Raw genomic sequence first — 22505 nt, 5'->3', positions numbered from 1 at the left:
GAAATTAATTATACAAAAATAGTGTAGTGTATTTTTGTATAATTAATTTCTTTCCACTGAATGACGGTCTCGATGAAGACTGAAACGTATGGATAAATAAAGTATTTCAAAACTACTTTAGTTTTTTATATGTTTGATCTTTATATATTATCAATTATGTACAGATGTTTAAGAAAACTAGTGGTGCATGGCATTGTGTCTTAAGGCAAATTGCTGGAATATTCCGTACCGTAATAATCAATTAAAATTTATCAATGATTAATTATTAATGATTAATAATAATTGGTTTATATATTTTGAAATATGTAGATTATAATAGGTACTGTAAATTTCATAATTCGTATTGTATATACTTACTTCATGTATGGTCACATTGTCGCGCTATAAGTGTTTATATTTGGGCGACGATTTGTATATATGTTATATTCGCGAGACAAGAAACCATAAAAAAATAAACAAACCATATCCTTCTATTTGCAGTGCTACCGGTCTCATATTTTTAACATTAAATGACCATTTTGAAATAGAATTGAAAAGTTCGGTGATTTTTTTTAATTTTGAAAGATTGGAAATTTTTGAAAATTTGACTTACAGTAGAACCTTGTTTATCCGGACTTCGGTTATACGGATTCGCGATTATCCTGACCACCAACCGCGACCAATTTCTACGTATGTACATACCTACAATTCGAATTTTTGCAAGATTGATGCTGCATAATCTAAGAAAATATATATGTACATGTATATCTTGATTTATGTCTATTGTTGCACTTGTTTTAACTTGGTTAAATTTCATTTTGTGTATTAGTTTGCATTTCTCTATTTTAATTATGTTATTTAGTGAATGATTATTTGTTTCTCTCTGTAAGTATTTGGTGGGTGTTAGATTTGGAAAATTATATGCTATTTTTGTGGTTTAATTCATTATTCTCTGTATGTCATACATAAGGAAGTTTCAATTTCTCAATAAACATTAAATTTTGTTGATATCTATGTATGTATTTGTTAGTTTTAATAAATATACAACATTATTTTTCATACTTTCGATTATCTGGATTTTTGATTATTCGAATGGCTATCGACAACAATTAGTCCAGATAAACGTGGTTCTACTGTATTTGGTAAATTTAAAACAAAACTAAAAAATTGATTCTTTTTTCGAAGTTATGATACCATTGTGTTTTAGTAGCAATGTGTTTTTTGAATCATTCTAATCGGTTTCTCGAAAAATAGTATCCAAACATACATATACACACACACACTCATACATGCTCACACATTCATTTTTTCCAAGGTATGTCAAAATGTACTTACCTCACGTTATTAAATACTTACCTTACGAAAAGTTGATAATATGCCTAATTATTTTATTTATTGGTTATCGCATCAATTGAGTCATTGCATAAGTACAATTGAGTACACCTTCAATAGATTGAATTTAAATCATATTTTATCTGGACTAATAATAAAATAATTTAATTGTAGGGGTATTTTTATGATGTATAAAATATGATTATTATTAGTCCAGATAGAAGTATAAATATTATAAAAAAGTAGATGATTTTTCTATAAAGTAATAAGAGAAACAATAAATAACTACTGATTTTAATTATTATTTTTAATTAATATAATTTTATTTAAAATAAACATAACATAATCTAACATTAACCTAATCCAAGTTAACCTAACACCCTACGTAATAATTAGATGTTAACAAAGTTATTAATTAATAACTATAAAATAAAAATATTCATTATTACGTATAATTATCATTGAAATTAAGTTAACCTTTCTCTAAAATACAATAATCAGACTTACTACAATTAATAATTCATAGAATTTTTTTCAGAAGATTATATTTGACGATGAATTAAATAATTTTGCATTTTTTCAACATGTATATTATTAATTATCATTTTTTAATTGAATTTGATTATTATTTTATTATATTTTATGTGGATATTAAATGAATTTGATTGTAGGGTAATTTTTGAAGAAAACATCAAAAAGTAAATTGGTTGTTAAATGTTATTGAATCATTTACTAACTAACTGAAATACATTATGTTGATATTTCTTTAAAATAATCAGACAATGCGAAATTTAACACTAGTCGAAATAATAATTACACAATAGAATGATTGTTTACAATTTATAAATTTGACAACGCTCATAAAATATTTTATATTCTTTTTTAAAATTATTAATCGCAATCAAAAATTATAAATTTTCTATAAGCTATTCAGAAAAAGTATACTTAATTCAGTTACTTAACAAAAAAAAAATCTTAATGATATATTTTTAAATTATTATTGTCACAATTCCCATTTTACCATATGAGTTAAATATTTTGATCTCTTATTTAATAATAATTCTTCAGTATTTATAAAATAGCGGAAATCTGAATCAGAATTGTTTAATTAATTGGATGTGAATTTCCTCCGAACGATTTGTCCATTCACGTTCTCGAGGATTGTTTCATGATTGTTTATAGTAAAAAATATTCACGAATTTAAAAATATATAGATATATAAGAGATGGTATGTGTATTTTATATTTATAAGATCGCTATACAATAGAAAATCTAAACAAACAATTTGGGATTGATAAACAATGAGTAATATTAAGAAATTTTGAGTTTTTTCTGGTAAATATTTATGTGTAGGGGACATTTAATTAACATGAAAGTGATCAAACTAAATGAAGCCTATGATCTTAGTAATAAACGTTAATATTAATTATATTTGTTAAAATTATTAATTATTAATAATTAAATAAATCCACTTTCTGCTGACACCATACTTTTATAGTATTAATTTACGAGTAAACGTTGGACTTCCGATAACAAGAAAATAACAAAAATTTAAACCTGTCTTAATGCATTTCTCTCGAGTGCGTTCTACATATCAAACGATTTGTATAAGCTGGTTCTATGCGAATTTATATTAGAGGAAAGTCTATTAAAGATAAAGAAAAATTCTTTGACATTTAGGATTATTTTTTACATATTTGAAATATAAAAATGTAATAGTAAGTATTCAATAGAAAAAAAAATCGTTTAATAATTAATGTGAAAAATAATTATTCGAATCAACTTTTTTTAATTCGAATCAAGAAATTTTGGAGTCACTAATAAAAATGTAGTAAAAAACGTCCTAGAGTAAAATTCATATCACTAATAAAAATGTAATAAAAAACGTGGGTAAAAAAACGTTCTTACTAATGTGAAAAATAATTTTACAAAATAATACGTGTGCATAATATTTGAAGAAAAAAAGTCTATTATCTATTAGTAAAAATACTTACAATTAGACTTTTAGGATTATTTCATATTTAATATTCAAATTTAAAAAATGTAATAGAAAATATGCAATAGATTAAAATAGTTTAATAATTAATATAAAAAAAATAACAACAAGAAAAATAATATATATAGATAATGTTTCAGGCGGTGAAACATTAATAATGAAAAAAAATCAGATTCAAGCAATTTTTAAATAACAAAATTTGAATCAGAAATTTAATCTAGCATATGAAAATATACAAGCAAAAATTATTCAATAATAAACATTAAAGAAATATTCATTACATAATATATAAAATGATAAAATATATTAATGAACGTTGAAGTGAAATTAGAAATGTGCAAGTAAGCACTGAAACCGTTCAATATAAAATGTAAACAAAAATAACAAAACATTGAATATATACATGATAGAAAAATAAAAAATAATATCTTATGCAAATAATTTAAATACAAAACAATAAAAACTCATTTATTGAATTGAATAACAATTTTAACTACAATTATCAATTCACACAATTATATTTAATTAATTATGTTTGGCGATGAATATAATTATTTTGGATTAGTTAATCACATATTGTCATTTTTTATAGTTTTAAAAAATTTTAGATCAAAATTCTAGAGATAAAAACATCAATAATGCATTATTTATTCATATTTAAACCTCAAAAATAAAATTTGAAGTATATATCGTATTATCTAGATTATGAATGTTTACTTACGATTTATAATAAAATCGAATTGAATAATGAATTTTAATAATTTATAATTATTACAATATTAATGCTTTCGCATTTTCAATGCATTTGCTTCATGCGTTTCTATAATTTTATTTTCTGTAATTTCTTAAAATTTCAGATCAGGATACTAGAAATAAAAAAATAATGTATTAAAAAATAAAAACTATAAAAATGTAATGTAATTAAAAGCATAATTTAAAATATGCACTGCACTTCAATAATTTATAATAATTACAATATGTAATTATTTTGAATTTTCTTAATATAATTATATATTGTCATTTTTATAATTCTTAGGAATTTCAGATAAGTTCTGGAAATGACGAAACTAATAACAAATTAAGAAATAAAAACGACGGAATGAAATTTTAACATTATTTAATTATTTACTAATTGAACGGAACGTTCTAGCAATTTGCGTTAAGACGGCAGCATCACAGAGTTTTTAAGTGTATTTTAGGATTTTTTCTATTCTATGATTTTTATTTTCATTTTTCACTTCATACAAACAGCAATCAGAATTTAAGACTCTTATGAACTATTATGTATCTAAACTACATAGTTATTTAGAATGCAATCCATCGGTTGACTTATCTGAGTTTGATGTAGAATTAGGGACCGTTTCTGCCGCATAACAAACCAATGTTATGGCAAGGCTATGTTGTGAAGAACTTTCCATACAAATTCGTTCTAAATATTGACAAAAGCCATGTGGTTGCTGTGCAGTGAAGCGTTTTTCTCAGGTTGTCAGATAGGAAACCTGACTTAGAAACCACACAAATGTCAAAAAACGATGTTGGATAACAGGGTGTTTCTGACTCAGGTTCATAACATACGAGTGACGTTGCAGTTTATGTGTAAAACTCCTGAATGCACAGCAAATACATGACATTTTGGCAGTATTCAGTATAATTCAGTAGCATGATGTACAGAAGTTGGAACGTAACATAGCCTTGCCATAACATTTGTCTGTTATGCGGCAGAATCGGTCCCTTAATCTAATACTGATGGCATACTTACTTTGGCGTACCTATGCCAGAGAAGTACAATCTTCGTATGGAAACACATTTCTATCTGTAACTTCTTTATAAATTCTGCTCCATTCTAGTAATAATAAAGTAACATCAGATGATATAATGAGGTTTGTTTACTTTCCTTTCCTTTCCTCAGGACGAGAGGTAATCTGATAACACGTCGCCTATGCAAGAACCGGCGCGAGGATAACGAACTGTATCGATCGAACAGTTTCAAGTTTGAGAGGTTCGAGCGGCACGAGGTCAACACCGGTGAGACCGCGAATCGCGTAAGGAGACAGGTCAGTCAACATTAATGCTACTCTGCTCTCACTAACCCTTTTCATCAACCCTCTTATCAGGGATGGAGAACTTTGAGGAAGTTTAGTTTGAGTTCTATAATCCAGAGATAACAGATAATTAACATATATAACTTCTTACAATATGTTAATTGTGATGAAATTTGTTTATGGATTACAGATCACAGAACTTTAAAATATATCTAAAATCTACATTCTACTAGATATTTTTGAAAGAATTTTCTTCTATAAAATTTACAAGAATTTTTTTCTATAAGAACAATTGATTCAATAAATAAAAAACAATAAGTTTTTTGTAAATGTTTAATTAGGACGTTTCGGGTATGCTCCATTATCAGGCGATTCTGCCAAAAACATTAAAAACGAAAACAATATTCATGAATAATATGATGATTACTTATATTCTTCAATAATTCTTTTTCGAGCGCTTTGATAAAAAATTACTGAATAGATTTATATATCAATATTGGTAAGTAATTTTTGTATCTCAATTTCTAATTAACTTCCCGTAGGGTAAGTTATAGTAATCGAAAAAATTCAAAAATCAAATTTTTTATATATCTTTACGTTCCGAAGGTTTCTGAACATTTTGGCATACCTTAGAAAAAATGAGTTTATGTGTGTTTATGCATGTTTGTGTGTGTGTATGTGTATGTGTATGTGTGTGTGTGTGCGTACACAAATTTTCGTCGACGATTTCGGAAATACGGGTCAACCGATTTCAATAATTTAAAAAAACATTTGATTCGTATTGATAAGGAGACGAGCTGATTACTTTTTGGCGAAAAGAGGTCGAGCCGTTTTGGAGATACAGGGCAAAAAGTGCTAGAAATAACAGATTTTTTTAAAAGAACGGAGCATCCGATTTGTATGATTCAAAAAAAACATTTCATTTGCATTAACGAAATGAAGAACTTATGAAATTTTTGGGAAGGCAGGTCTAGCGATTTCGAAGATCTAACAATAAAAGTGACAAAAAATGCCATTTGGCGGACAAAAATCATCAGAGTTCTAAAAAAATAGAATCTCTTTTAAAAGTTTTAATTTTTGGTACGGTAAGTTCCAGCAATTTGCCTTAAAGCACGATGCCACTAGTTTTTTCTTTAAAAAGGTACATGATCCATTCTTCAAGTTTTTAAACATTTTGTTCACCATCCAATTTGCCATCAATATTGCTTTTTTTATTGACAGTCCTAATGATGGAACGTATTTATTTCCGAAATAATTCATATTTAAATGTCTATAAATAACTTATTATTTTTTATTGTTTATTATACCGTTGTATACTTTTGTTCTATATTCTATTTTCATTTTATTTAGATTCTAATTAAAGTTTAATTAGATTCTAACTAAATTTTAATCAGATTCTGATTAGATTTTATTTTGATCGATATACTACTTACTTCGATATACTACTCTTTAAATCTTCCAATATCTGTTGGAAACAATACAATTCTGTTGAAATATCGTAATTTATATCGATGTTTATTTTTATTTAAAACTTCACAAGCAAATTTCGATATGTGGGGTTTCGAATAGTTTTAAGACTTTCTGATTATCTGATCAGAAATTATCACAGAAATTATAATCGATAAATGAGCATTTAATTGAATTAGACATTCTGGTGTGGGATACAAAAATTATCTAGAAAGTTTACAGTCTGAGAGTTTAGCATTCCAAATCGTAGTATTAATATTCTTTGTAGTTAGTTTCCACAAATGATTTCTTAATTATGATAGTTTAGTCTGTGGTTTATGTAATAAATTTATTTCTTAACAAATTCAAATACATCCTGACGTATAAAAAGAGCTATTTATGAACTCAAATATTTTGACATCAATTATAGAACGTATGCATTCTGATTGCTAATTAATTGAAAAAAAAAAATTGAAAATGGTACAAAAAATGAATTCAAAATCAAAGATGAATTTATAGTTTTAAATAATACAATTTTTAAACTGAAATTGACTAAACATAAATCGGTACTACGTTAGATGTCTATTTTAAAATAAAAAGGTGTTCTGAGTTTTTTTTTATCATTGCTTGTTATGAGCTATTTCAAATATTATTTTACTTATACAAACCGTATTCATTCATAAAATCAGAATAAATTACAAAACCCAAAATTACAAACGCCAACAAAAATGTTCCAGCCGTAGCGGGCCATTGCACTAATTATTGTTGACCTATAACTATTTTAAGAAAAAAATTAAATATTTGCCAGTAGTTGTTTTTCTATAATTTGCTATTTGCAGAAGTATTAGAGCGAACATATTTAATTTCCAAACATAACAAATGTATTCCGTCTATTTTTTGGACAATTCTTTTCCATTCATTCAGAAGTAATTACATCTTTTAGAAATAATTACATTATGTATTTAATAACTGAATTTATATAGTTGATGACATCGCATATTTGTCACAGTTTTTTAAAATTGTTTAATTTTTTGGTTGACGTCACTTTCTTAGAGCAATTAGCTACCTACAACATTTCATTTTTATATTCTATACTATTTTTTATAAATAATTTGTATTTGATTATTTACAATTAAATAAAATCTTATCTTCTCCATTGCAAATCTTGCTTTTTCTTCTTACTTCTAATTTTATTCTATTTTTTTTATTTGTATGCAATGATCAAAATAATGTCAGTAACTAATTCAAATTAAATGAACCATTTTTATGTCAGCACAGGGACTCGAACTGAGTACCCCTGACGTGTGAGTTGGGTATGCTTATAACTGAGCTACTTTTTGCAACTATGCATAGTAAAGCAGATAAGGGCTTTTTAAAATCCTCCAGAATTCATTAAAAAAATTATAGCAAACCATAATACTCAAGTGTTAAAAAAGTTTTTTGAAATAAATGTTACTACATGTAATTTTATTATTTATGTACGACTTGTGGATTATCAATCACTGGTTTCGGGGTAAATCCCCACCTTGGTCAGCTTGATATCAAGCGGGTGATAGCAGATTTTCTAAATGGTCTTTCGGTACAATGTTGCAATTTACATTCACATCACTATTAAAAATATATCTGTTATAATGTCATCAGAAAGAAAATTGTGAACCATTGGGTTTCCTTGTAGTAACCTCCAAGATGGCAAGTAAATTGTTTCAGTGAAAGAATGTTGTTTATTATTTAGAAGTATTATGTAGGAGTTCCATACAAATATTCTGGCAAATCTTTCCATAAATCTGTTTGTTTACATTTAACTCTATGCAAATTTTCTAGGCGTGCGGGCGTGTCACCTCTCATCGTGCGAATGTTGTCTAACAACTCTTACTTCCATTGATGAGAACTTACTCCGATTAAAGTACCTGTTCTTCCTTAGGAAACGATTAGAGTACAGTAGTTGCTCTACATAATAGAAAGTTGATTGAAATGAAGTTTTTTTCTATACCGCTATTTGAATTAACTTGGTTTTGCCTAGATCTTGATAATTCGTGGTTTTTGAATTGTTTTCGTATGGTTAGTTCTGCAAGAACGAAAGCTTTGAGTAATAACAAAGATGTTAATATACTTTCTATATTAGCTGTGCTTACTTTAAAATAAGATATAAAAAAATGAAGCAATACAAATTATCATTGTATATGAAATCCTTTTCAAGAGTTTTGTATAGAACAATCAATTTTTTTCCAACGCATCAAGACGAACCGAGTTTCTATTACATAACTTTAATTTGGATGTTAAATTTGCAATATATTTAATTTCATGTAAATTTATTTTTGATTTATTTTTTTACATATTTTCATATTGATTCTGAAATATGATCACGAGAAAAATTTAGTTAATAAAATTGTTTTTTTTGGCTTTATAGATTTTTTTTATAAGTTATGAATTAACCCCAGATATTATGGGTAAATTCATAATATCGGTTTTTTATGTAGAGAGAATAATCTATTTTTTTGAAAAAAGAGATATTTAGCTCGAAATTTCGATTTTTCTTTTAATTGGAACTTGATATTTGAAGTCTTTTTGAGCAGTTTGCAGTTTGGCTATAAATTTGGCTGGCAAAAAACCTTTTTAATAATAGTTAAATTTTGTTCAAGACCTTTTCGCACAAAATTTTGAACTAGTTAAAAATAAAAAACTGTTCAAATTATTTTGGCAATTGTGTTAATTACCTTTACGTTATATTCAAATGTCTAGAGAGTATAGAGCTTTCTTGGAAGATAATAGCAAAGATGTAATTATTATGCTATGTATAAATTTTACACTTAGTGTCATAGATATTTATTTAATTAAATTATAATATTACAATAATTCTATATTATTATCTTGTTATATTTGTTACAACTTTCTTAAATACATTTTTTATATTAGTGCAATCAATGACGCTTAAAGCATACTGTGTCATGACTCAATAAATTAAATTATAATATAACTGATAATAATAATCATTTGACGATGTCACTAAACTCATTAAATCTACATATGTGTCAATTACATTGTTTATCGCCAGATAACGTAGAAAGTGGTTTTTAATAAATATATTTATTGAAATTGTTATTTTGACTAACAACTATAATTATGCACTATTCTTTTTTATGATTGCTAGATCATTTATTACACGGCTAAATTAAAATTGCTCTTAATTACACGAATTAATTAAAAAATTGATTATTAATCATTAAAATTGATGGTAAATGCTATATATTTCTGGTATAAATTACAAGAAATAAGAGAATGCAATATATAAGTATACTACTTTATCAACTCCTGTCTTATCCATAATAAAACCTAAACGATAAAACCTAACGATAAATAATCACCGACTCAATATTTTTGTATTAATAGAAATTTAAGATTTTATCAATAATTATAGAGAAAAAAAATTCAAGTTTGGAAATAAGTTTTTTCCAAAAGCGATTGTTTCGCCAAGCAGAAAGTTTTTTGAATCATTCAAATCGGATGCTTAGTTCTCTCAAAAACTGCCATTTTTTGCACATTTAGCTTCGTATCTTCGAACTGGATGGAACTGCTATTGCCCAAAACTAATCACCACTTTTCCCAATTATTAAAAATTGAATGTTTATTGGATTATTCAAATCGGATACTCCGATCCCTCAAAAACTCGATTTCTATTTTCTGCATTCTTTGCTCCGTAACGACCGGATATGCCTTTGCCAAAAACTAATCCGCCTATCTATATAAATATAAATATAAATATAAATATAAATATAAATATAAATATAAATATAAATATAAATATAAATAAATATAAATATAAATAAATATAAATATAAATATAAATATAAATATAAATATAAATATAAATAAATATAAATATAAATATAAATATAAATATAAATATAAATATAAATATAAATATAAATATAAATATAAATATAAATATAAATATAAATATAAATATAAATATAAATATAAATATAAATATAAATATAAATATCCCTATCACCATCACCCTATCAATAGAAATCGAATGTTTTCAGAAACCTCTGAAACGTTGAGATATGTGAAACTTTTCATTTTAGATTTCTAGTTCATCACTATAACTTATTCAACGGGAAGTTAATAAAATATGTTTCAATGTAAAATGCAACTTGTATGGAAGAGGAAGTCAGTTTTCCAATTGGAAAAATTCATTAGATTGGGGTATTCAGACAAGATTTGTAAATGATTAATTCTATGAATCTAAAGTTTTACGTTTTTGTTATTAAAATCAAAATTACAGATATTTATTTAACCGTTTTTTGTCAGTTAATGGTTCAACATTTTCAAACACAATTTTACTTATTGTTCTTATTGCACGTTCAAAACTTTAATGATAGTGAAAGCTAAAAAACCTGAATTATAATCTTTTCAAATTTATTTTATAATTTATAATTAAATAATAAAATTTAATACGTAAACATTTTGAATATTTTAAAAATTAATGGTGGTAAATATTGAACAACCGCGTGGTCGTTGTTCCCTTTGTTACACTCTAAATAGTTCGAAATAAATGATTATTTTGAGTAATTATATTATACTAATATTTAATCGTATTAACATAGTTTATTACAATTTTACGATTTTTACATATGGTATAGAGACGGATGCTGCATCTCGTGTTATATCTAGGCGCCATCCAGCGCCGACGTACAATATCTTTTAAGCAGAACATCGTACCTACGTCCAGTTTATTTCAGTGAGATGGCAATTGTAACGAATACAGAATTTGACTGCTTTAAAATAATTATTACATTAGAATGCTTTTAGGACCATCACTCTTAATACGATTTTTTGCATCATACGCCACTTTGCGCCAGTCTCTGCTCTTTGAGATATGTTTTTATACATTTATTATTAACGGTTCACAAGATTCTTCCTCCCCTTAAATATTGTAATAATACAATATATCACATATTTAACGTGATTAATGAATGTTAAATTTAATATTTATTTATACTAAAATAGGAACATAATATATGAAATAAGTAGAAGATACTTTAAACCTTGTCTGATATATGACTATTATTTTTTGTAAGTTTTTACCTTAAGTGCAATCATATTTTACATTTGTTATTTTAGACTGACTTTTTTCATATAAAATTTCGTTACTAAACTATTTCATTTAAAGCTTCGTCAATTTTGTTAAAAAAATATAGTACAAATTTTGATTAATAAGTATTGTAAATAGGCTTTATAATAATAATTCTTTCGTGTATTTACTGCTTGGTTTAACAAAAATGGAGCATGTTTGAAAATCGTTAATTGTGAAAAGATCAACCGTTACAGATTGCTAATATGTATTCTCACTATTCTAAACCATAAAGCTTCTTATTATAGTCGAAGAGTTGGAAAACTAGTGCAAAAAGTTGACTTGTTGGCAACATTTTAATAAAAGCTTGTAGGACATTTTTATTAAAAGAGTTTGAAAGGATTGTTGCACTTTGTAGAGTTTTATTTTTTGTTTCGTAACGCTTAAAGATTATATAAAGATTTTTAGCAACGCAAACTTCTAATACTAATGATTGTTAATGCCGGTTATTGAGGAGTTAATAAAATAGATGATCATTCAAGAGTTATATGAATATGTATATTCAATTTTTGACATTAAATAAATATTGTTAATTCATAAATACGTTCATAAATTAACATAACTTCGACTTAATCGTCGTAACTAATACTGGTACATATTATAATTTGACAATGAATATGTACACATGAAATTTTGTTGCTGAAAGTTTGTTTCTGGCATTTTCCATGTTTATCCTAAATACATACACAAACATACATACATATATGTACATATTTAAAGTGCAAGCCATGTAAGACCATGTTGAGTTAGTGTTTTAGCATATTAAATTATTTTTTTTAATAACATAATCCGATATTTTTCGAATACAAAGATGTAAATCCTTTTTATTTTTCGATTGCTTACCCTCATACTATAACCATTACCTTCTCGAGTGTATTTAACATGAACATTATTGTCGTGGATGTCCTGGGGCATCGACTCATTTCATTGCCCTTATTATCCTTATTACAATAATTTGTAACCTTGATCTCCATGCACGGCTAGATTTAACTACTTTACGGTAAATGTTGTGAACATTGACCTAAACCTGTACTTAGTGATTTACTTTGCATTGTCATGCTTCTAGTCACGGATACTTTGTCTGATCTTATTTATATACATTGCGAGATTTATTTATTTTCAAAATGTAATTCAAATCTCTGAAAGAAATAAAAAAAGAGAACGCGTAAGGTTCACACGCGATTGAAGTAAAACTTTTTTGCTATTGTTCGAGATGGCATTTATGTTAAAAATAATAATGATGTTTATTAGTAATATGGTAACACTCGTGATGCACACATTTATTATTGTCAACTATTATACATATTTATATAATAATGAATTATAAATTACATATTTATAATAGCATTAAAAATATGTATAATATTTAAAAACAATAATGCAATTGAAGTCATACTTCAAACGACATGATCGGTTTGTCATTGTAATTAGCATTTAGAAATTAACTTTCATTAGAGAAATGAAATAATTGCTGATTCATAAATTCTATCATATTTGTTCACACAGTGGATTATGTTAAACGACGCCTGAATAAATATTGTTTTTGCAACTTCACTCATCATGTAATTGTGTTTGAAGAACTTTATGTAATTAAAATTAACATACATTCATTGACAGTTTGCATTTTTTTTACTGTTTCGCTGGCGATACAATCTCATTCTTTGAACAGCTGTAATTGTCTTGCCTATAAAAATATTTTACATTTTGCAAACTTTAAAAATTTATAGAAACTACGAATAATATAGAAATTATTTCAATAAATTTACGTTTCGTTACATGGCACAAATGTTTTATTTGCTTTCATTACTATATTCTTCTGATTCAGGCATTTCACTATACCAAGATTTGTACTCCAATGTAACCAATAAACCTAATGACATGCCGATAACACGACGATTAATCACAATCGACCCGTATAGAAATGATTTCATCGAGAGCGAAACTTCCGTTGTATTTTTACATATTTACTCCCTAGTCGCGCCTAAAGAAGTTTTACTTCAGAATATGATGGTTCTGAATTATTTCTAAATTAGTACTTAACAAAAAAATAACTTTTGATACCATCATAATTAGCAAGGCTACTATTTAGAACAATATAGAATACTGAGAGTTTGATGCTGACATATACATGTTCATTAAAATTATTTATATTTTTCTATCAACTTAGCCATCGGTAACTATATGTTAATTCAGCTCTTTTAATATAATCCTGAATTTAATAGAATATTTTTAAATTTACTAATCTATTATTGAAGTGGATTTAATTATGAATTTTGCACTTGGAATCACATATCAGGACTTAATTACATGCGTGATGTGAATATATGTTACATTATACTAATTTAACTATTTAAATGATGAAAATAAAAAAACAATCCACTTAGTTTTGGCTTCAAACATTTCTTAGATTGTGTGATTTAGTTCAATAATTATTATAATTACTGTGGTTCTATAACTTAATTGAAATCAAATTTCAGAAACGAGTTCTTGCAGACATTGTCTTTGTATACTACAATTTTTTACAAGTTTTTACTTTTTTACAATGCAATCACTATCTAATCCACTATTACCGACAGTTTTATTATGAATATTATTAAATTTCTGTAGGGTAAATTATAGTAATCGCAAAAAATGAAGATGAACATTTTTTGAATGATATCAATAGACATGAATGCCCCATTTTGAAATAGATCTAAATTCTAAACTCTACATTTCATAAGGCTATTTGTTCATACGTTCTAACTTTCTGTGAAATTGCACTTACTCTACAATGTCCACTCACTAATTTTTATCAATACATTTTATACTCCGATAGTGTTTCAAAAAAAGTTAATCACTATTAAAATATATTCCGATGTGTTTATTTTCATTCCCGCTATCACAGCAAAAGCCGTGATATGTTTTCGAGTGTTTTTTTCCCGTCCGGCACCTGTGGCCGTTTATGGCGTGCCATTAGGCTTATTGCCAGCCGGCCTGCACAAAAACCGAAAATGAATATTTAAACAGCGAACATTTCGAAGAAATGAAAACGCGACCCCTTCGAGAACATGTATGCGAAATGTTAGAAAGATCCTGCACAAACGCATCCTATTTATCACACGGGCACGGGAATAGAATTCATATATTTTGTCTTAACTTCAGATGTGTGACTGTATATCAAAATTCCTGAGAACGATAAATCGTGTGTGTCTTCTCGAATTTATTTGAAATTTTTGTTTGTACTTGGTAAATGATACGTTTACGTCTATTTACCAAACAGTGAATCTAAAAACAAATGTCCATATATAAACTTTCAGTAATTTCAATTACTGACATTTGGTAAGAACATTATTATTTATTATCCTTTTGTAGTTGTAATTATATTAAGTAAATGGAAAGACTTAATTTAAACCTATACTTTCCGAGAACTCGGGATAATCTAGGATCAAAGATCTTAATTTGGGACAAATATTGATTAACAGAAAAACCTGGGACACAAGTGAAAATCCGGGACTGTTCCGATCGACCCAGGACATATGGCCACCTCAATACTCTTCTTTCATCTGTTCAAATGAAACCCTAAAAAAACACACGTTTATGAAAATCTGGTGTAATGCAAATATAAAACGCTGATATAAAATTTTATAACAAAGTTTTACTAACGCGTTATACAAAGATAATAAAATAAACGTCTCTAAAACTTACTATGAAATCACAAAATATTTGCAAAGATAAAATAAGATATAAAAATATATTTGTATATATAAATGCAGGTCTAGGCTTTGCCATTGCCGTTGCCGTTTCCGCCTGCATTTTCCGCTTCATTCCCGTTGCCATTACCATTAGCAGCTGCCTTGGCTTCAGCAGCAGCTTCGGCAGCAGCTTCGGCCGCTTCAGCAGCGGCAATTTTTTCGTTTGCTTCGCGTTCGTCATCATATCTAAAGCATATACATTTATAAAATTGAATTAAGGCGACTATTTTCTCAGGACAATAAGAATAATTAAAGTGTTTTTGAGCAAACTTTTTCCGCATTTTTTTCACGTATTCCTATTTATTTTGTAATATAGTGGCTATAATTTCTGTTTCTGATAACAGGGAGCTAGATAGTTTAAGGAATCGACTCCGCCGCATAACAGACCAATGTTATGGCAAGGCTATGTTATGTAGAATTCTCCATACAAAATCGTTCTAAATATTGTCAAAATCTATGTGGTTACTGTGCAGTCAGGCGTTTTTCTCAGATAGAAAACCTAACCTAGATATCGCACAAATGTCAAAAAAAAAAAAACGATCTCAGATAACAGGGTCTTTCTGCAGTTTATGTGTAAAACGCTTGAATGCAAAGCAAATACATGACATTTTGACAGAATTTAGTATGATTCAGAAGCTTAATGTATGAAAGTTGGAGGGTAACATGCCCTTGCCATAATATTATTCTGTTATGCGGCGGAATAAGTTTCTAAATATAATAATTATTGTTCTGCCATTTCACTATCAAGCATTATCTTGTCACCCTTGTTTTCTCGAAAGCCGAACATGATTTAATAATGCAGTTTTTAGAGACAAACACGGAAGGCTTGTGGGTTCACTGATTATTAAGCCCTGAATTTGAAGAATTGGATTGTATATCCAAATCGCATCCTATTTATTGATTCAATTACCATCTTTAGTCTTAAAATTATCTATTATATAAAAATAAGTCGGGTTTTCCTTCCTGACAATATAACTCCAGACCGCACAAACCGATTTCGACGATTTTGCATTTGTTGGAAAGGTCTCGGACTCCGTGAGGTTTATAGCAAAGAAAATTGAAGAAAGATTTCAACAGAAAAGCGGAAACACTTTTTCTTTTTTTACATACAGCGTCATCTCTGATACTTAGCATGTACTACAAACTAATATTTTATGTTTGATTGCTACTCATTTGTTTGACAGCGACTCATTGTTTTCTGCTCAGTTAATTTCATGTGACAAACCGAAATTGTGTTCACTGTGAAATTGTGCAAAAACAGTAAAAAAATAAGTTATTCGTTTCCTAACATTTCAATTGGAAACGATCAAATCAATCACGTGTATTGTGCAAAATTTTATTCAATTTCAACAGCAGGCAATTTTTTTCTTCATCTTTTAATCACCAAACGAAATGTTACATAAAGTGAAACCATCTGGTGGTGAAACGGAGTTCGCCCAGTTTGCTGGTAGTATAATAAATACCGAAAGAATTTTGAAAATATTGTTGAGACCAGTCAATCTACACTTGGATAGTATTTACAATGAGATCAGACTACAATACATATATTACCAATTATCAGTGTGGCTCTGATTATAATTTTTACCCGAACTGAGTCCAATTCTTTTTTGGGTTATGGAAGAATCCTCTGGTTCCGTCTCCCCAGGGGAAACGCCTGTGTCTTATATTCAAGTATTCGTAAGGAACAAATGGTGTTCGAGGCTGTTCTTCCTCCATGGCCCTGGATGCGAAGACCATGAACGACATCAGGGCGACGGCTGGAAGAGCAACGAACATGCTGAGCGCACGCCACATTGCCAGCTTCGGCTTATGCGGCGGAGCGCTTATACGCTTTCTCTCGTTCATACATGGATCTAAGGAAAAAATTAATGGATAAATATAAACAACTTGCTGGACCTAAATAAGCACCAATAAAGTTTATATTTACTCAACTTTAATCACTTCTTTCGCATTCTTTTACTCTTAAATTTGTATTCTAATATTCTGGAATAATGCAACCCTACTACAGCGGAATAGTCACAGCTCTTTCTGCTTTCTCGAAAAATTTAGACCAAACTAGTTATAAATAGCATTTTGCCTTAAGGCAAGTTCCGTGAACTTCCCGGAATGTGTAAATGATCAACTTAATCAACAGAAATTAAAAACCAGCTATTTAGGTAAAATGTTCAACTGTTACATCAAAAATAACATTTTTGCTTTCTCTAAAAATTAATCAACACAATTTCCAATTATGCCTTTTAAACATTGTACTTATAATTTTTGTAATTGTATAAGCTAAAGAATTTTATCAATTATTATCAACGTAATTCATTTCATCAATTTTGCATTCCAAAAATGTATTTTAAGTGTGGACGTCAGCTGTAATCAGTAGTTAACTTACGAAACGAGAAACTTATTGTACAATAGATATATAGATTCTGATTAGAATGGTTTGTGCGCGGCACAATTCTAAATTTTGATGATATTTTATAATATAATCCTTTATCATAGTCCTATAATTTTTTAGTATGTTACTTCAGACTCACAAATCTATCGTTTTAAAAAGTTTTATTGGAATTTTCAAAAAAAATCTTTTTTTGACATTTAATTATGAAGAGATTTTTACCATAAACTAATTAACGCCAATCTTTACCACAAACTAATCAACACGATTCTTAACCAGTATTTTTCGAACAGTATTTGAATTTTAAAAACTGATCCAATATTGTGGAATAAAACGTGGACAAAAAATTTTATACGTTTCTGCTAATTAAAAAGAAACGGCTTCGCCGATTATCGCACGAAATTGACAAACGCTAGTCCGAATCAAGGGGCTACTACAATAGGTTTAAATTTTTTGAAATCGGTTCTGCGGTTTTTGAGAAAACGTCGACAAAACGTCAAAAACTCGCTCGGATATATACAAACACGTATTTTTTCTAAATTTAGCCTCGTTCGATTCAGAATGACTTAAAATGTCAAAAAACATGAAATTAGCAAATCGGATTTTTTGCGAAAACAAACTTTTCCTTCGGGAAGTTAAATATATAAGTGAAATCGCATTCAAATAATCTAGAATAAAGCGGGATATTTGGAGCCCTTTCTGCTCTGCCAAAAAATGTATACAAATCAATCTTTCATGTAATAAAAGATTTAATTTTTGATATATTTGAAATTTTCATATTTACTATTAAATTTCTTACAATTGATTTACCTTTCTTTGGCTTCTTCTGATGGTCTTCGCAGCATCCTCCTTTGATAGGGGTTCCATCCTCGGAATATTTTTGGCACATTTTCCGAGATTGTATGTAATTTAAATTGTTCGATATATCTTTTTCAAACATTATTCTGTGTATTATGCTACTCATTTTGAACTTAAATTTAGCGTAACGTATGGAACTTATAAAAATGTGTCAATTATAAAAATGTTATGGGGCGATTAGAATTTTGGTATTGCCCAACTTTTGTTTTATATGAAATAATGACTTCTAGATTTTTGACAAATTTGTTTTGATTAAATACAAACTGAATTATTTTGTTTTTATCAAAGCTTTGAATAGTGAAATATGTTGAATTTGAGGTTTTGAAATATGAAGTATACTGATAAATTTACATTTTTCATACTTGGTTCTTTGTAGCTCCTGACTTTAGGCACAACTAGAGGTCTGTGAATTGTAACACAAAACATTTTTAATTGAGAAATATTGAAAGCAATCTTGATATTATAATGGTCTATCTATATGTTAGCTTAGTTTTCGTTTTGAAGTATTTAAAGCTAAGGATAACATATTTTACGCATTTGTACTTTGACAAACTATTTCCTTTAAAAATATATTTCAACAGAATATTGATTTTCGCATTTACGAATTACTGAAATCGCTATTTGTGATTGTACTTATGTATGCATGTATATAATCCGATGCTTTTTATTCATAAATATTGTGGAATATTTTTTATTAAGCTCTACTCTTTTAGTATGAGCTGTGTGCGCGTAATCCTAGGATTTATTAAAAAAAAGTCATTAGAATGATTAATTTATACTGATACACGTGCGTCTACAAAAATTTAATACTATTCATGTTTGATTTGATTTCAAAGACGAATATGATTGCAAATCTAAACGGCGGAAAAACTCGTTATACGTATCGTGCCCTTCCCTATTTGAATATTTAATCATTGCATTCGGGAGGATGGTTGCAGGAATTGTAGAGGGCTGTTTGCAGAAATCAAATACACGTCTATTTGATATATATATGTGTATATATATATATATATATATATATATATATATAAATTTATTCAAATTCTTAGTGTTCTTGGTTTCGCATTTCCAGCTATCAGGTATCATGTTGTAGATCTAGAGACCAAATGTAGTTCTCAGAGATTTTTTATGGTCCGATTCTACCGTAAAATAGACAAATGTTATGGCAAGACTATGTTACATTCCAGTTTTCATACAAAATGCTACTAAATACTGTCAAAATTCCATGTATTTGCTGTCCGATCAGGCGTTTTACACATAAAATGCAACTTCTCTCATATGTTGTCAAGTCTATATCTCAAAGATCCAGTTATGATAACTTCGTTGTTTGACATTTGAGTGTTTTCTGGGTTAGGTTTTCTATCTAAAACGCCTCACTACATAGCAACCACATATGATATTGATAGTTTTTAGTACCATTTTATATGAAAACTGCTACATAAAATAGCCTTGCCATAACATTGGTCTATTTTACAGCAGAATCAGTCCCTACACTTGATTTTCCTTCGTTTCACAGCATACCTATGTCATTGTTGCTATTGGATTGTTAACTTTTTTTCGCTAACAACAAAATTTCAAAACTATTATGTTTTATCTTCTGCTATTTATAGTAAGATATGAAGATCTTTCCATGCTAATTTGTTCTACATATTGACAAAAGCCACGTGAATGCGTGCAGTCAGGCATTTTTCTCAGGATGTCAGATAGAAAACCTAACCTAGAAACAGCACAAATGTCAAAAAACTATCTTAGATAACGGGATCCATCTGACTCAGCTCTTTAACATACAAGTGACGTTTATGTTTAAAACTCCTGAATGCATAACATGACATTTTGACAGTATTCAGTATAATTTCAGTAAAATGGCCTTGCCATTATACATTCGTCTGTTGTGCGGCAAAATCGGCCCATTAATTACCAGAAATATAAAAATTGCCAAATCTCTTATTTTTGATCGAAGTGATGTTGAAAATTATAAATCAGAATATCCTACTTGGTATCACTCTAATACCGCCTGTTGGGACAAATTAAAACCTCGCATGAGGCGAAGCACCCTCCGGCGATGGGGGCGCATCGAAAGCTCTCGGACCTAGACTGCCGCTTTAGATGGGTTTCGTGTGGAATGCGGAACTAAAAGCGACATGTATTTATTCAACACACGACTTGATACGAAATGTGCTATTTATTGATTTCGCCCTTAAATTATAATGTATCGTTATTAATTTAAGAAGGAAATGAATTATGTTAAAAATCATTTTAATGAAAACGATTTAGCACATATGTTTTTAGTTATGTTTGTTATATATTCGACATAACTAGAAAGTTACATAAAAATTGTATTTCTATCACGGTGTATATTGATGGGATCATATACTAATAACTGATTGGCTTCAGTTGAAACAGCTAGTGATTCTTATTATATATATATATATATATATATATATATATATATATATATATATATAATTTTAAGTACATCAACTCGTAACAAAAATATAGTTAATAATATATTCTAGTTTAGTGATAGAAAGTGATTGAGTGATAAAAATTTATTGAATAATAAAAACTTATTGAGGATTTGAGTTAATTTTATGATAACAAACATAACCCACCTATTGAATTCCTATTATACAAATGAAATTATTATAGTTTAGGACGTGCGAATACAAACCATTATTAACATTTTACTAAAAATATCATTTTTCTGTTATGACCACAATCGAAAATGCGTATTTTTATAGATTTATGAATATATGATATTATTTTATCAAGCTTATGAATAATACCGAATGATTGGAGTTTATTTCAAATATTTTATTGCATGGTATAAATTGCGTATTTTTTAATACCTACTACAATTCATATAAGACCAAAATATTAATTACATTTTTTTATATAATATAATATAATTTTTTATAATATAGAAATTATTAAAAGACAATCCAGTATTTGTTCATTCTCTTTATGATTTAATTATAATTATATATTTATATCATTTATTGAAGTCCCCTAAGGCTATTTGCAATTGAAATCATATTCAAATTTATATTTTCAAATAAAAACTGATATCACTAATGTTTGATATCAAGTTGTCCGAAGCGGTGCAAAACTTGGAATCTTGGGTATGCAATGCAAAAGCCTATATCACTTCTAATATAATGGTTGCCATTCCTGTGAAAAAGTCATTTACTTACGATTAGTGTAATGATTAAAAAGAAACCACTTGTACTTCAAATTGTATATAAGTTTAATTTTAGATTTGCAAAAAACGTTAATGATTATGAAGTTTGTAATATTTTTCTAGGAATTCAAACTTCTGAATACGCTTCTTTAAATTCTTATTCTCAATTTACCATTTAAAAATATTATTTATTAACATTCTAGATTGTTTTCTAGGTTAGGATTTCTATCTAAAACGCTTCACTGCACAGAAACCGCATAATATTTCGACAGTTTCTAGTACAATTTTATATGAATACCGCTACATAACATAGCCTGGCCATAACATCGGTATAATTCATAAGCTTGATAAAATGGTATCATATATTCATAAATCCATAGTCTACCTATAAAATGTTCATATGTGTTTCTGCAAATTTATATC

The 22505-nt window shown here is 27.8% G+C and overlaps 1 protein-coding gene across 1 annotated transcript in view; it reads left to right on the top strand.

Moving 5' to 3' along the window:
• LOC113367471 overlaps positions 1–22505 on the top strand; it is a 230840-nt gene that overhangs the window by 672 nt on the left and 207663 nt on the right. Inside the window, exon 2 of the mRNA XM_026609078.1 lies at positions 5217–5361. Coding sequence (XP_026464863.1) covers positions 5217–5361 — 145 coding nt within the window. The remainder of the gene's footprint in view (positions 1–5216; positions 5362–22505) is intronic.

Source organism: Ctenocephalides felis, unplaced genomic scaffold (genome assembly GCF_003426905.1).
Source record: "Ctenocephalides felis isolate EL2017-DRISC unplaced genomic scaffold, ASM342690v1 CF-g0.4_SCAFFOLD_01170, whole genome shotgun sequence".
Lineage (NCBI taxonomy): Eukaryota > Metazoa > Arthropoda > Insecta > Siphonaptera > Pulicidae > Ctenocephalides > Ctenocephalides felis.
The sequence above is the reverse complement of the archived record's forward strand: the minus strand, read 5'-3'. Positions and strand labels throughout refer to the sequence as shown.